This window comes from Equus asinus, chromosome 1 (assembly GCF_041296235.1).
Source record: "Equus asinus isolate D_3611 breed Donkey chromosome 1, EquAss-T2T_v2, whole genome shotgun sequence".
Classification (NCBI taxonomy): domain Eukaryota; kingdom Metazoa; phylum Chordata; class Mammalia; order Perissodactyla; family Equidae; genus Equus; species Equus asinus.
Genome location: NC_091790.1, coordinates 95,638,051 through 95,653,312, shown reverse-complemented (window position 1 = coordinate 95,653,312; position 15,262 = coordinate 95,638,051). Strand labels below are relative to the sequence as shown.

At 43.8% G+C, this 15,262-nt stretch overlaps 1 protein-coding gene across 4 annotated transcripts in view; it reads right to left on the bottom strand.

The window, feature by feature from the left end:
- Positions 1-15,262, bottom strand: part of GRB10 (growth factor receptor bound protein 10) — a 203,865-nt gene that overhangs the window by 14,991 nt on the left and 173,612 nt on the right. For 3 of the 4 annotated variants that reach the window (XM_070497694.1, XM_014828260.3, XM_070497829.1), the window contains 4 exons: positions 6,053-6,130; positions 4,980-5,096; positions 4,018-4,084; positions 3,710-3,797 (listed from right to left, as the gene is read on the bottom strand). In XM_070497694.1, coding sequence (XP_070353795.1) covers positions 3,710-3,797; positions 4,018-4,084; positions 4,980-5,096; positions 6,053-6,130 — 350 coding nt within the window. The remainder of the gene's footprint in view (positions 1-3,709; positions 3,798-4,017; positions 4,085-4,979; positions 5,097-6,052; positions 6,131-15,262) is intronic. The other variant, XM_070497794.1, reaches the window with a different exon arrangement.

Below are 15,262 nucleotides of genomic sequence, written 5' to 3'. Positions count from 1 at the left end.
GAATACTATCATACTTAAAGAAAGTGACTGACTTGGAGCAGGCTGGTTTTGAAGGATAGGCATTTATTGGGCGGCTCTTAATGGAACTCAGTGGTTATGTGGAACAAACCTCTGGTCTTGGCTACTACCTGGATGGCTAAAACACTGCACCCTGGGTTTCCTGTGGAAGCAGGGAAGGATTCACACTGAGTTAACATCTGTTGCCAATCTCTCTCTCTCTTTAAGGTTCATTCAGTATTCCACTGGTATGGCCACCAAGTGGCTATATTTTCTCCTTCTTTGGGGCTAAAAGATGTCATTATGATATATGGAAGCCCTGAATAAATTTATTCAACAAGCCCTTAGTAATAATCAAGCAGGAATAGCCTTATTAAATACTGAAATGTCCTTAATGAGAAAGGCTATCTTCGAAAACAGAATGGCCTGAAATATTCTTACAGCATCCCAAGGTGGTACAAGTGCAATTATTCAGACTGAATGCTGTGTTTTTATACCTGACGAGTCTTCCAACGTGTCATCTTTGCTAAAGTACATGAAGAAACAGGTGAATGACTTAAGTGATCCTACACCCAGTTTGATTTGTTTGGTTGGCTCCCTTCCAGTATTGGTTCCATTTTTCAATCCGGATTGCAATTCCTATTTCTATTACTTCTTGGAATTCTTGTAATAGTCATAATATTCAAACTAATTGCTGTTATCTTACTCTGTTTTGTAAGACCGGCATACAAGCTGGAATAACAGTTGCCTGGTGACTTGATGGTCAATTGATCTTATAACCCTGGACAAATTTCCTTTTCTGAAAAGGAATAGGCCTAAGAACTCATTTCAAACTAATGTTTTTAAATATGTTGAATTGTTATTGTTACTGTACTTGTTCTATAATTGTGAACAATGTAAATGTGAAGAGTCATAGAAAAGCACATATATATTTGTGCAACAATCTAAAATTAATTGAAAATTATATAACCTATAAAATGCTTCCTCTGTTAACATACACACCTCTATGCTTGTCCACTATATCTGACTATTTCCCCCTAACATAGAAAACTGGGAAAATAAATGAGATAAAAGCATGGCACTGAGGGACATAATGGATTCAGGGCAGGCAGCAACCACCCTGGCACCGAGGTACAATATTTTGATTATCGATGCTTTATATCAAAAGATTATAGATCAAAAAGGGGGACATGACAAATAAATGGCAAGTAATAGGATGTACTGGAGTATATGAGGAAGCCATTTGGTGTAAACCTACTTTGGCCTGACTTTGTTTTTCCAAAAGGGCCTGACATGGCTGTTGAGCATGCATTGTATATTTGCTTTAAGCATTTGCTATGTCCCACAGACAAGAACAAACGGCCTTAAGATAAAGGCACAACTTCCCCCACATTGGCATTTCCTTAAGGATAAGCATCTTTCCCTAGGCTAGGAACTGATTGCTGTACTCACCTGTGACCACCCAGCTCAACACAACAGACCTGCTACCCTGCTGTATCCACTGAGACAGCAGACCTACTACCTGCTGTGTCTATCAACTGCTTTCACTAACAGAAGACCTACTACCTGCTGTGTCCACCAACTGCTGTGCCAACAGAGCAGTCTCATGACTATTGGAGAAGGGATGTTTCAACCATAGGCGAAACATGCTCTTTGAGGGTATATAACCACTCTGTACACCCCACTGCTTTGGTGCCCTTCCTTCCTTGGGGAAGGAGCACCGTGGGCTATATGGTCCTCACATTTGCCTCAGAATGAACTCACCCCAATTTTCATTTATAGGTTGCTTATGGATTATTTGTGTTGATAAGGGAAAGAATTTCAGCTAAGGAATGACGAAAGAATAATAGAATTCAAAAATGATGATTTTGTACCCTAGTGAAATTGTGACCATGGTCCAGTATTGGCTGATCAAACCACGTGGTGAGCAGGGAAGGGAACCTGATCAGGCAGGTCATGCTGATGACACCTGAATCCCCCACTCCACCCAAAGATCACCAAGTAGGACAACCACACCCTACATGTTTCTCAACTTGAGGCGGAAGAAAACACAGCACCCCACTGAAGCGCTCTCCCAGAAGAAATGAATCTGAGTCTAACGGAGCCCAACTGCCCCTTCACAGGAAATGAGGGAGACAGGGGAACATATTAAAAGAAACCACAAGTATACAACTACCAAATGACCCACTTCTCCAACAAATGAAAAGACATGAAAAAAAAAAAAATAGAAGAATGGAGTGGTGGGGGAGACTATTATTATATTTAAGGAGACTTAAGAGACATATCAACCAAATGCTATTTGTGGATCCTGATTTAAACCAACTAAATTTAAAAGACTTTCTGGGTGACAATTGAGGAAATTTGAACACGGATTGGATTTTAGATAATATTAAGGAATTCTTGTTTATCTTGCTAAGTGTAATAATGATACTGTATTTACATCAAAGGAAAAGGGTGCTTATCTTTTAGAGATATGCACTGAAATATATTTATTGGGAAAACTTAGGATGCCTGGGATTTCCTTTAAAATATTCCAGAAGAAGAAAGAGGAAGGAAAATGTAAAAAGGAAGAAGGAAGATGACGAAGAAGATGAAGACAAAGAGGAGAGGGAGGAAAATAATGTGGGGAGAGGGGAGACAAAATAAGACCAGCAAATTGTTGAACGTGGGCAAGGAGTAAGTGGGGGTTCATCATCCTCTTCTCTCTTAGGTGAATTTGGAAATTTCCAGAATAAAACTTTTTCAAGCTGAAGGACAAAAGGATTGTTCTTTGAGTTTAGCAGCTTCTAAGAACCTGTTTTTCCAGCAGACCCTGTGAGGGATAGCTGACAAAGAAACTAATTCTTCTGAGAGAGGGAGACCAGAGAGCCTCTCTTCTTGGGAGTAAGGAGAGGCCTGAGGCTGAGCTCTGCTGTGAGGGACACTGCAGTGACCCCTCATCAATCAGACATCTCTCCCTGCATCCACACCCTTGCGCAGTCCCTTCCCATAGTGATATGAGCTGAGCCAGGCTGCAGGATCTGCTTTGGCCCATGGAATGGCAGCAAATGTGATGCAAAGAGAGCCCTGAGGAATGCTTGGGCACTGCGGTTTGATGTCTCCTGTTCCTGGGAACCCTGTGAGGGCCACATATGAACCAGCCCAGGCTAGCCTGCTGGGAACCTGTGCCCAGTCACCCTGTCACCACAGCCAACAGCCAGCACAGGCCTCCAGACCCATGAATGGAGCCACCCCAGCGCCAGTAGAGCTGGCCCAGGTGAGAAGAGCCACTCAACCAACTCTGATTGGGAGAAATGATAGAGCTTTGTTGTTTTAAGCCACTAAAATGTTTATTGCTTATTCTCATCAAAAGCTAACTGACAACATGTATAAATCGAAAGGTGGGGGCAAAAATATTTTTTTCCACTTGCCCAATGCCTTATTAATTAAAAATAACTATCTTGTGTTCTTCATCTGGTTTGAATCTCAACAAAGAGGTGGAGGATGGTTACAGCCGGAGTATGGACGAGGCAGACTGCAATCCCTCTCCTGCCACTTACCAGATGTGCAAGCCCTACACAACACTAACACCTCTGCACACATTTTTGCCTCTTTAAAATGAGGATACAACTACTGCCTATTATGCCTGATGCTCTGAGGAACTGAACAGAATACACGCCTAGCAAAATGAAACCTCAGCAGATGCCAGCTCTTATCAGTGGTGGCTCCTTACCCATCAACCAGCCCTTGCTGCTTAATGATCCTGTGCGACTCCTCCCTGGAGATCCTGCCGTGAAACCAGTGCTGCGTCCTATGAATCACTGCGGGATGGAAGAGAGAAGGAAGGTAGGGTCTCGACCCCTCTGCAGAATGACTTCCCTGACAGCACCGCTACTTGCGATCAGTGCGGGGCCCCGATCCCGTGGCCACACCTCTCGTGGGGTGCTCTGGACCCAGACAGCTTTGTGAAGCTCGGGGAGGGGTGGGAGCTGTTTTATTTTCTTTACATACAAAAATACCAGGCCAATATGCTGTGTTTACCTGTACTTAGGGTAGAAGGGTGGAGGGGACTTTGGCTACCCAGGATATTCATCCGCGTGCTTCGCTTCTGCAAAAGAAATCCCCATGTTAGCGCTAAGATAGCAGACTGACATAACCAACAAGCCACCCGGTACACACACCTCAAGGCAGGAAGCCTGGCCAGATGACAGGGCCCTGGACTGTGGAGTGAAAGCCACCTGAACCCATATGACCATGGACAACAAAGAGCAATGCGTCACGGTTGTTAAAAACAGAAACAGAAGCCTCCGGGTATATTCCTAATGGTCCCAGTATTGAAGCAGACTCTTGTTTCTTACACAGAGGACATACAGTGAAATTCCTGATACATCTTAGGAGAAAAGCGTGAGCTTCCCCACTGAACTCAGGCAGTTCTGCAAACACTGGCCACAGGATCCCTGTGCTCTGGGGACAGCGTCCTTTTCCAGACACCGTGATGCTAAAGTCTGGGGAAGGCTTTCTGTGCTAGAGCTGCAGGCTCATGTTTTATATACTGTCTTTACATTTCAGGAAAATCTGAAAGTTGGGTGACGTTTTTCCATCTAGAGATTAGGAACTTAACCGAAGAGATGTCCAAGGCCAGGAAGCTGACTAGAGGTGAGGCAGAGGCGTGGGCTCCATGCTCCTCACAGATGGCCACTGATGACTCATCAGCAGGAAGAGTTCTGCCTGTGAGCCCAGAGGTCAGAGAGCTCTGCTCTGTTCCTGCTTCTTCCTTGGGAGCCCAGGGACAGGGAGGCAGTGGGGGTGGCAGGTGGTGGGAACGTGGAGGGGCCCAGAAGTGCCAATTGCTTCCCACAGCTGAGAACTCAGATGCCACCCTCCCCTCCCCAACATCTCACCCCCTTGCCAGCACCCACAGAACCATTCTCCTGGGAAAAGATGAGCGGTAGGGATGTCACCCCGAGGGAGTCTGTCCTGCTGGGACTGGGCCATGGCCTTACCCTCCAGGCGTGGCCTTCTTCCAGGGCTGCGCTTTGGGCTTCCGCTGGATTCTCGATCACTCTTCCTGTTTGCCCAGAAAAATCCATTGCCACGAGGGAGTTCTCAGAGACACTGCGCTAGAGAGGAAAGGCCACAAGTTCTTAAAATATAGGGAAATGAGCCATAGCAGCACATGGGAATCTTGGCATGAAATAATTGAAAAGACAGCAGGAAAAGGTGATAGGAATGCCCCTCATGTGAGCTCCCAACTCTCTAAGGTTCAGGTTGAAAATTCAGTGGCCAAAGGCCCTAGAGCTGGAAACAGCTTTGGTTTCTCCTAAGAAGAAAAAGAAATGTTCCAACCCTCTCGCAGCATTCAAAGGCTGCTGTGTGGCCACTGGTGCCAAAAGGATTTGGCCCGTGTGGTCCTTCACAGGCTCCCTGTCCTTCACTAAAGCACATGGGAGAAATGGAAACCTCACAGGTGAGCCCAGTCCTCATCAGCAACCCAGGCCTTCCCTCAGTATGTTAGTTCAGGGAACACACACACTCTTTCCGTGGCATAATCTGACATCTCCAAGACACGCACGTAGAAGGATCTTTAAGATAATATTTTGAGAGGATGAAGTCTTTCTGTACCTTTGGGATGTAAAGTATGTCCTCAGAACACAAAACGACGTTATAATTTCTAAATCCTCACTAGCAAATGACTCAAGTATAATGGTCAACAGCACCATAGAACCCACAGCTGAAAGGAACAAAAGCCACAGTAGGAAAGGTTCCTCAGTAGAGCTGAATGTTGCTGTTAACAGTTTTTGACCCTTAAACAGAGCCATCTACCTGAACAACCTTGAGAGGAGATGCAGGCATGGGGAGAAGGATGGCAGAGGAATCTGCGCCCAGCAGGGACACTGCTGAGATGACAAAATCCACCCCCCAGACATGCAATGCTATGGGACATACTGGCTTCTCTGAAACACAGGCTCATCTGGAGCTTATCCTGGCAGCCTCATCTGAAATGAGACATCCACAGCACATGCAGACACAGCACCTGAAAAGGAACTTGACTTCTGAAGATCACAGCTGTACTTACCACTGGAGTCGAGAACGGGGAGAGCAAGGCTTTCCTCTGCTGAGGGATTCTGTAGTTCTGGTAAAGGAGCATTCCATACTGAAGGGGAAAGGCCAGAGTTAGTCACTGGGGCTAGATGAGCCCCCAAAGCCCCAGAACATGCAAACCCATGGCAGAGAAGGGCACGCTCAGTACGGAACAATGAACAATACCCTGCTTACAGCCTCTGTGAACCGAGCACAGACATCCAATACAGCAACCCCTCTCAGTCTCACCAGGACTGTCACTCCATGGAAGGTACCAGTGACTGGTTTGGGGATGATGGGTGGGCAGGGAATAAGCAGGGCAGTAACAGTGTAATAAGGATGAGATCAAGAACAACAATTAACCTTATTGAATGTGGCTATGTGCCAAGTACTGTTTTAAGTGCTTTTTGTTATTATTTTCTTTAGTCCTCTCCATTTTATGAAATATGTACTTTATCCTCATTTTACAAATAACAGAACTGAACACAGAGAAGGGAAGCAAGTTGCTTAAGATCATGGTAAAGTAAGGATTCAGGCTTTGAATGTACACAGCCTGTTCCAAAACAGTGCTCTTCCTAACCAACCAGGCTCACTCCCTAATCAGCTCAGCACTTCATGCTTTATTTACCCTGGCAAGAAGCAGTAAGAGTTCTGCAAAGTCATGCACACTTCCCACATCCCAACCTACACTCCCTAATTAACCATTCAAACCACTGGGAAGAGGAAAAAAGGTCAGGAAGAGAAAAACAAGGTTCTCCAGGGGACTGCATCTTCCTCGTCACACACCTTCATGGGATGTAAGCTCATCTCCAGCCCTAGGCCTTAGATTATGTACTCATTTCTAAAATAAAAATATTTAGAACACGTTGAAACAGTCTAACATAGGTAAACTGCACTCCCATGAGAGGAGAAGAGTGAAAATGGGTCAGAAGAAATATTTGAAGAGATAATGGGCAAGAATTTTCCAAAATTGATAAAAAGACATCAAGATACAGAATCCAGAAGCTGGATAAAAAATAGAAACCCACATCTAGGCACATGATGGAAAGATTGCTGAAAAACAGAGACAAAGAGAAAATGTTAAAGGCAACCACAGAAAGATGCACATGCCTTTCACAGAAGCAATGGGAGGACTGACAGCTGACGTCTTCACATAAATGATGAGAGTTAGAGGACAATGGGATGGGGGGAATGCCCAAGAAAATAACTGCTAACCTAGGATTCCCAAATCAGTGAAAATTTCCTTCAATAAGGAAAATGAAATAGGAATATGCCAAACAAAATTTCAGAGAGATATCACTGCCAGCAGGCCCATACTAAAAGAACTCCAAAGTGCAATTCTTCTGGTCCCAGAGAGAAGAATGCAAATTCAGGAAGGATTAAAGTGCAGAGACGTAGGTAATTAAAATAAAAATGAAGCATCTAAAACAACAACATTATCATGTCATAAGTAGCTTAAAATATAGAGAGAATTAAAATACATGACAAGATACTTCAAAAGTGGTGAGGGGGTAAATGGAATTAAAGGCTCCTTATGTTGGCCTGGAAGTGGTAAAAGTACTAAATTATGTTAGGTAACGTGAGTTAAATGCACATGTTGTGATATCTAGGGTAACGACTAAAAAATGGTAAAAGAATGTGTAAGCAATAGGGTAAGAGAAGTTTAAAAATTAAAAAAAAAATACTTGATGAATCTTCTCTGCCAAAAAAAGGAAAGAAAAAGGAATACAGAATAGGTAGGGCAAACTCAAAATAAACAGTAAATGGTAGACTTAAGCACAAATATTATTAATAGTCATACTAAATGATGTACTGCACAACAAACACTCCAATTAAAAGATGATTATCAGAGAAAGAAATTGCTATGTTTTTAAGAAATATGCCCTAATTATAAGGAACCCCAAAAGGCAGAAAAAAGATGGAAAGAGGAAAACTATGCAAATACTAATCAAGAAACAGCAGAAGTAGCTTCAGTAATATCAAAGTCGACTCTAAGGCAAGAAGCATTGCTACAGGTAATGCAGCAAATTTCAGAATGACAAAAGGATCAATATACGGAAAAGACATATTCTAAAATTGTGTGTACCTAATAATAGACACACATGTGTGTGTGTGTATTTATCCATATACAGATTATGTCTGTGTGTGTGTGTGTGTGTGTGTGAAGGATTAACCTTGCCCAAGGAAAGGTTTGCCCCTGGCTCCTGGGAGGGAACCTCTAAGCCTTTGGGATGTCCCACCTGATGACAGCGTCTTTGTTTACCTGGGGGCCTCGAGGCAGCTTGCATAGTTTATGCTGGTGATGTGATTTATGGCAGAGGCCTTGAGCCATGCAGTGTCGGCTTGACCTATGGGGTGTCTGGAAAGTAGCTGTGTCTACGTCGCTGACCCCAATAAAAACCTTAGACAACAAGGACCAGGTAAGCTTCTCCGGTTGGCAACACTCTGTTCTTGTTGCCATACATGGCTGCTGGGAGAAGGCAGCACTGTCCACATGGTTCCACTGGGAGAGGACAACTGGAAGCCCATGCCTGGTGCTCTCTGGGACCATCTCCTAGGTGTCTTGAACTGATGCTGATTTTAACCTGCATCCTTCCACTGTAAGACACTGTAAGCACAAGTCTAAAAGCCTTGAAGAGTTCTGAGTCCTTCTAGTGAACCTGAGGCTGGTCTTGGGGCCCTCCTGAACTACCTGTGTATGGATATATATCTTCCCTTCTCCTTTTCTTTCTTTGGCCTTAATTTGATAATTTTGTTTATAACGTCTTGAAGGGATACAAAGATCATTGATTTTAAGCCTTACTTTTTTCAAATTATATTTAAGACCAAAAATTTGCCTCGTCAATTCCACTTCGATTACAGTTTGTCACATTTTTATAATTATTCAATTAAAAATATTTTTAAAATTTCTTCTGTATATCATTCTTGACCTATGTGTTGTTTAATCAGTTTGTCTTTTAAGTAGGTATACAATTATGCTTTATTTGCATTGTAAGTATTATTTTTACTTTATTAATCTACATTATTATCTGCAGGTCTATGACTATGAATTCATGTTTTTTTCCCAATTACAAATACTAGAACCTTCAGAGTGGTAGGTTTATTTGTATAAGCTCTTTCTAGTGTTTAGATATTAACCTTTTGATTACCAGCTATAGTATAAATTATCTTGTCCTTTATTTTCTTTTTTATTTTTGTGCAGTGGATTTTAAAGAAATGTTTATATAGTCTAAATCAATCTTTTTCCTTTATAATTTCTTCTATTGCTTCAAAAGAAGGAAAATATGACCAGAGAAATATTTTCCCGTTCTTTTGCACTATGTTTCTCGTTTCTTATTCATATCTAATTGAATGTGACAGTGCCAAACAATAAAGAAAGAAGGTGACAGCTGCTGTCGTGCTTCTGTTTGCACAGAGACCGCAGAGATGTCTCTATATTAGGTAGACAGGCACTTCCTGTCTGTGCAGAGGGCATCCTCGCCATGTTAAGACACACCCTCCCCACATATTGTGTTAACATAATAAACAACATCAGAAATAACAAAATGCCAATTCCTTTATCTTGGAATTTAATTAAACATTTAATCTTTATACTAAGTGAGATGGAATGTAAGTTTATTTCTTTGTGCAAAGATAGCACAAGGGTTTAGGGTTACGGTCAAAAAATGATTCATATTGTTGGGCTCAGCTCCAGGGATACAAAACGAATTTAAGACCTACTTTCCACCTTCAGGGGCTATAATTTTGTAGTAGACACACAGATAAGAGGCAATATTATCTGTGTATTAATGGAGAGGGAACCCTAACCATCCACATGGTGAGGGGTAAGTCTCCATTTATGAGGCCACGTCTGACCAGGTTCTTGAAGGACAGCACAGCCCCAGAAGACTGAAGGGGACCAAACCTCAGTGTACCATGTTATTCCAGGTTCTGTTACAGCTTACACAGCACAGAACCTAAATATTTCTGGAAACTTAGAGAAATGCATTTTTAAAAAAATGTTCAATTTCTCCTTCTAGGTTTTTCAGTCAATTTTAAGGTTTTCCTATTTTTGCAAAGAATGTCCATTTCATCTTGATTTTAAAGTACAATAGTAGGTAGATATGCACAGTATGTCCTCACTTTTCCCATTTTTAAAACTACTGGTTTTTTGTGCCTTCCTTCACATCTACTCTCAATATATTTTAACCCCCCCCCCCCACCTTGTTTCTATCTGCTAGCACAAAAAGAAAAGGGTCCGTTTCTGTAGTTCCTACAGGGGTGGCTGAGAGGCCTGCTCACACACAAGGGGGCACAGCAGGGTGGGTGGGGGCAGGAGGGCACCAGGCAGGGCTGGGCTTTCAAACTGCTTCCGAGCGGAGAGGCACTTCGAAGATGCTGCAAGTGGCAGGCTGTGTCTGAACGGACATTTAAACTGTACACGTGTGGAAGTGATTGCACTGTTGGCCACATATTTCTGGCTCTCCACTTCCAGTCAAGTGGCAGGCTTACACTTCCCAGGCCCCTGTGGTTGGGTGGGACTGGGTGACCAGTTTGGACCAACGACTGTGGGTGGAAGTGACATGTGTCATTTAACTGGGAGTGGGAGATCCTCCAGCTCTCTCTTCCCTCCCATCATGCGGGAGACTGCAACGTTCAAGATGGCGCTGCTCCATCCACTGGGTTCGAGCAGGAGCAGGAGCGAGTCTTTATCGTTACAGCTACTGAGACTGGGGATTCGCTGCCACTTAAGAATAATCTGATATACCATATAATCCATTCAGTCTTTTTATCTATTTCACATATTGGGGAATTATTAAAGATTATGCCTGAGGGGGGAAAAGAGTTCTGCTACAAAAAAATACAATTTCAGAACCACTAGACTTGAGAGATCATCTCACAGGGAAGACAGTGAAAGGAAATCAGTGATTTTCATTCTTTTCGATTTCATAAAGCAATCAAATTTTGGGGGGGAAAAATATCTGTGACTGCCTTAAGCCTTGGCAACTCATTTGCCAAACAAGACAATACACATGTAAACCAAAAATTAGCCACGAACCTACCACTTAATCTCAACAACACTTTATAAAATAAAGGCTATTTTGACATTAATGAAGTAGGGAGGACAGTCTCAGATTAAAGGATATGTCCTTTGCCATAAGCACAGTTAGCTTCGTGGAAAGCTTACTACACCATCCTTATTGGTTTCACTTTGCCGTGGAATAGACAAAACCTCTCCACAGATTCTCACTTGTCAGAGGATTGGCTTTGGGAAATCAGGGGTCTAAATTTTGGCATCCACCTGGTGCGACCTTGGGAGTGAGCATGCAGACAGGCGGGCTCCACCGGAAGGGCAGCGCTGGAACACACTGCCATTCCCCAAGCCCCTCCTGTGATTCCTAAGGAGCCCAGCTCAGGAACACGGAATCTTGACTGGTCCCGTCTCACGGAGCTCCCTCTCCTCCTGGACTGTATACTGTGCTCTGTGAAGGCCTCCGGTCCCCTCCCCTCCCCAGGGTTCTCATGAGGATTCAACAAGGTGACACACGAAGCTCCCGGAAGGGTGCTTGGGGTCTGGCGAACACGCAAAAAACATCACCAACGTTGGGATACTTCGCTTCTGGTCTGCACAGCTTCCAGCCCTCCTAGAAGACTTTGTTCCCTGCGTACGGTGCACTTTGAACCCTCCCTTCGCTCTTCCACACTCAGCAGTGTTTGTGTGGAGGGAGGAGGCCCCGTATTTTTCCTCATGCTGCCATCCTGTAGAGCATCTACTTTAACTGCCTTTTCAGTGTCAGGTCGTTTAAAACCAAAGCAACGGCTCATTATAGAATTCTGCACTGATGAAGCAAGACCTCCCTCTTGGGGAAGAACTGCTATAGAAGTTCAAGAAACTTCTGGAAGATGGGTGGCAGAGGAGGAGATGATAGATAACTGTACCAAAGTTTTAGTATTCCTTGCACAGACCCCAAAGTATCTATGAAATTATTTAGAAAGCAATGTAAAAGGAAGGAATGAGGGGCAAAAGCAGATATTATCTGTGGAGTTTATCCCCTAGAAGTATCTGTAAAGACAAGAACAGTTAGGCTAGGTTTCTCCTACGTAGGCTCAAACTGTAATTTTTTTTTAAAGAAAGTGTACCTGTGTTGATATAAAATAAGGTTTTCCTCTCAAAAAAAGCCCTGGGATTTTAATACAACCCAAATAGCTATTTCAATACTATCTAGTCCTGGATGGAGTCAGGAACACTGGGGAGGCAAAGCTTTATGCTTCAGGGCTCTGGGGTCTCCAGGTTGATGTCGGTTGTAAACCAAGGCATCCTCCATGCGTTGTCCACTTCCTCCATGTGAGGACACGGCACATCTGATCCACTTTTAGGGGGCAAGAGAGTCTGAGGGCTGGAGCTGGAAGGGACCCCTCATCACTTACTACTGACAAGATCTTCAAGTCAACCACAAAAAGGCGCAACGCATCATTTCCTTGGACCGTGTTGGTGAGACATCCCCTTGGAGGCCCGAGAATGAGACCCTGCGAGGCAATCCTGCAGATTCTGTGGTCCAAAGGCCCCATCTGCTGACTCTACCAACCCCAGGCAGTCTCACGTTGACTCCAGTGGTGCCCATGACATCAGGCAGGCAAGAAGGAGGAGCAGCTTCAAAAAAGAAAGGTCGAAGCCAGACACAGGAGTTTGGGTCAGTTCCACTTTCCTTCAATTCAGATTTTCTGAGCATCTCCGAAGTTCTGAGCGCTAAGCAGTCACTGTCCTCAAAGAGGATTTTGTGGGGAGCCAGGCAAGATGCCCAGGCACAGAGAAAGCAAAGGTAGGGCAGATGGATGGATCCGGAGGGATGGTCAGGTCCTCTACAGCCTGCTGACCCGCCACAGCCCACCTTGGTTCCTGTCTCCCTGTCAAGGAGACAAGACTGATGATGGACACGAGTCAATGCTCACATCCAAGAAGCTTGCGAAACTTGCAGGGCCAAGGAAACAGGAAGCATTTTAGAAGGTCTCCCTACTGCTTCAAACAGCACAAGTCCCTGGCACAAAATATACCCCATTCTGAAGGCAACATGTAGGCACAGGAGAGGGACCATCAGCATAGAACCTGGTGTTCTGATTATTTCCACCTCTCTAAGCAAGACAATTTGAGGCAGGGCAGGGAGGGTGGAGATGATGTAACATGGGGAGGAATTCTCACATCCTTACATCAGATGCTGTTTTGTGAGCCTGCTCAGTGGTGGCAAGAGACCTCAGAGCAGCATACCTAGCTAGGACAGAAAGCCATAACTCAACTTCTGCTTCACTTGAGATGGCTCAAGGGTCTGTCACTGCCACACTGCAGTGGATATTAGGTCCAGGCCTCCATCCTCCTACAGGAACGGCACCTGAGGATGTGGAATCCGTGGCTCATTGGATGCAAAGTGCTACCTGCAAAGTGGCCGGGACGACAGGACCACATTCAGAATTGAATGGATTTTCGATTTCCTGGTGTCTCTCAAGGAGGGAAGTAAAGCGTGGTGGTTAGGAAGGGAACCCAAAATTTTCGGGGTTCTAATGCTGGCTCTGTCACATACCAGCAGCCACAACTGGAGCATGACTGGATGGGCTTCAGGTTTGTCATCTGTACAATGAGGATGATGATAAAACATATGTCACAGAGCTGTTGTGAAGAGTAAACGAGGTCCTAGGTGTGAAGTGATGAAGAGTGCTTGGCCCATAGTAAATGCTCAAAAATGTTCATAATATTACATTAACACATCGTGTAGCGCATTATTGTTAGCACTAATAACAAAGTCAATTATTAAAATCACTATCAGTTCTGCCCACTTCCTTTCCTGTGACTCGTTATGATATGATGGCTCCAAAGGAGAGACATCTGCTTTTTCTTACTCCTGAAACAGAGGTTAAGAAGTTGCTAACTGGATATATTGTGTATTGCCCCAAGTAATAACATGTATAGCTTCATAGTGTATGATATCACTTTCCTTTTTCACTTACGTTTTTGATTTTTCCAAAACAGATTCCACATTCACTATCAAAAAAAGTCACAGATACCTAAAACTTTAAAGGTTTCCCTCCTACTGCTGCCCCCATTTGCACAGCTGCATCCCCTCTCCCCGTAAGTGACCTCTTTATTTTCTCCTGCAGTCTTACAGAAGGCTGACATGGACACCAGCAAACGCACATTGAGATTTCCATTCCCTCTCTAAACGTAGCATACTCTCTATTAGTGCTCTGCACTTCGCTTTTTCATTGTTAACAATATATCGTAGAAATTTTTCCACAATGCAACCCGAAGAGCTAACTTGTTCTTTTGATAGCTGCAGAGTATTCCTCTGCATGGATACCCTGTAACTCATTTAACCAGTCTCCTATTGATGACGCTTAAATTTAAAACTGGCTTGTAAAGGAGGAGTCTATGATACATAGTATCTTATACCAACACTAACATTTCCTCTTCTGTTATGAAATAGCAACATTTTAATTTTAATCCCTTTTTGTTTTATCAGTGGCAAAAGTAAAACAAAATTAGGTTCTGGGACAGAGAGATATACGGGATGCCCAGCATCGTCAGGGAGAGTTCGGAGCTGAGCCTCCTCTTCTGCCAGTCTGGTTCTTTGGGTGGCTCCACCCAGTCTCAGACCAGTGGAAAATGTCAATGATGGCTGGGGGTTTTTGTAAAGACATCTCAGACCATTGCATGTGTTGGCCACAGGTGACAAAACAAAGTTCTCCAGACACCCCAACTTTAGCCAAGTTCGTTTAGGTCAACTAACCTGCAACTCGTGTGGACTTTATATACATAGGAAATCCCAGACAAGTGGCATATGTATGTGAGCAAAGAACATTTCATGGGAAATCAAAAGTGAGATGTGCTCTACTGTTATAAGCTTAGCTTTTACTCAAGAGCCGTATGAAATCACTTGGCAATTACTATGAAATTCTTGTCAGGGGCATTATCCCATATGAGGTTCTGTGCAATAACTTTCTTTTAGAACTTATTGTCAGGAGGCACTATTTCCTTTGAGATGCTACGGCAAGCTGTACAATTCGTCACGTTTCCGTCATAGCCTTGGCTTTTCAGGAAGCCAGAAGTCTGATGCTCAGCCATGAGAATAATTAACCCTCCTGATGAACTATTTGCTCTCTCCTGCCTCCCTAGTTTTGACCTTTCAATTCCTATTCCTTTAATCCAGTGGTTTCAACCAGGGGCAGTTCCCGGCCC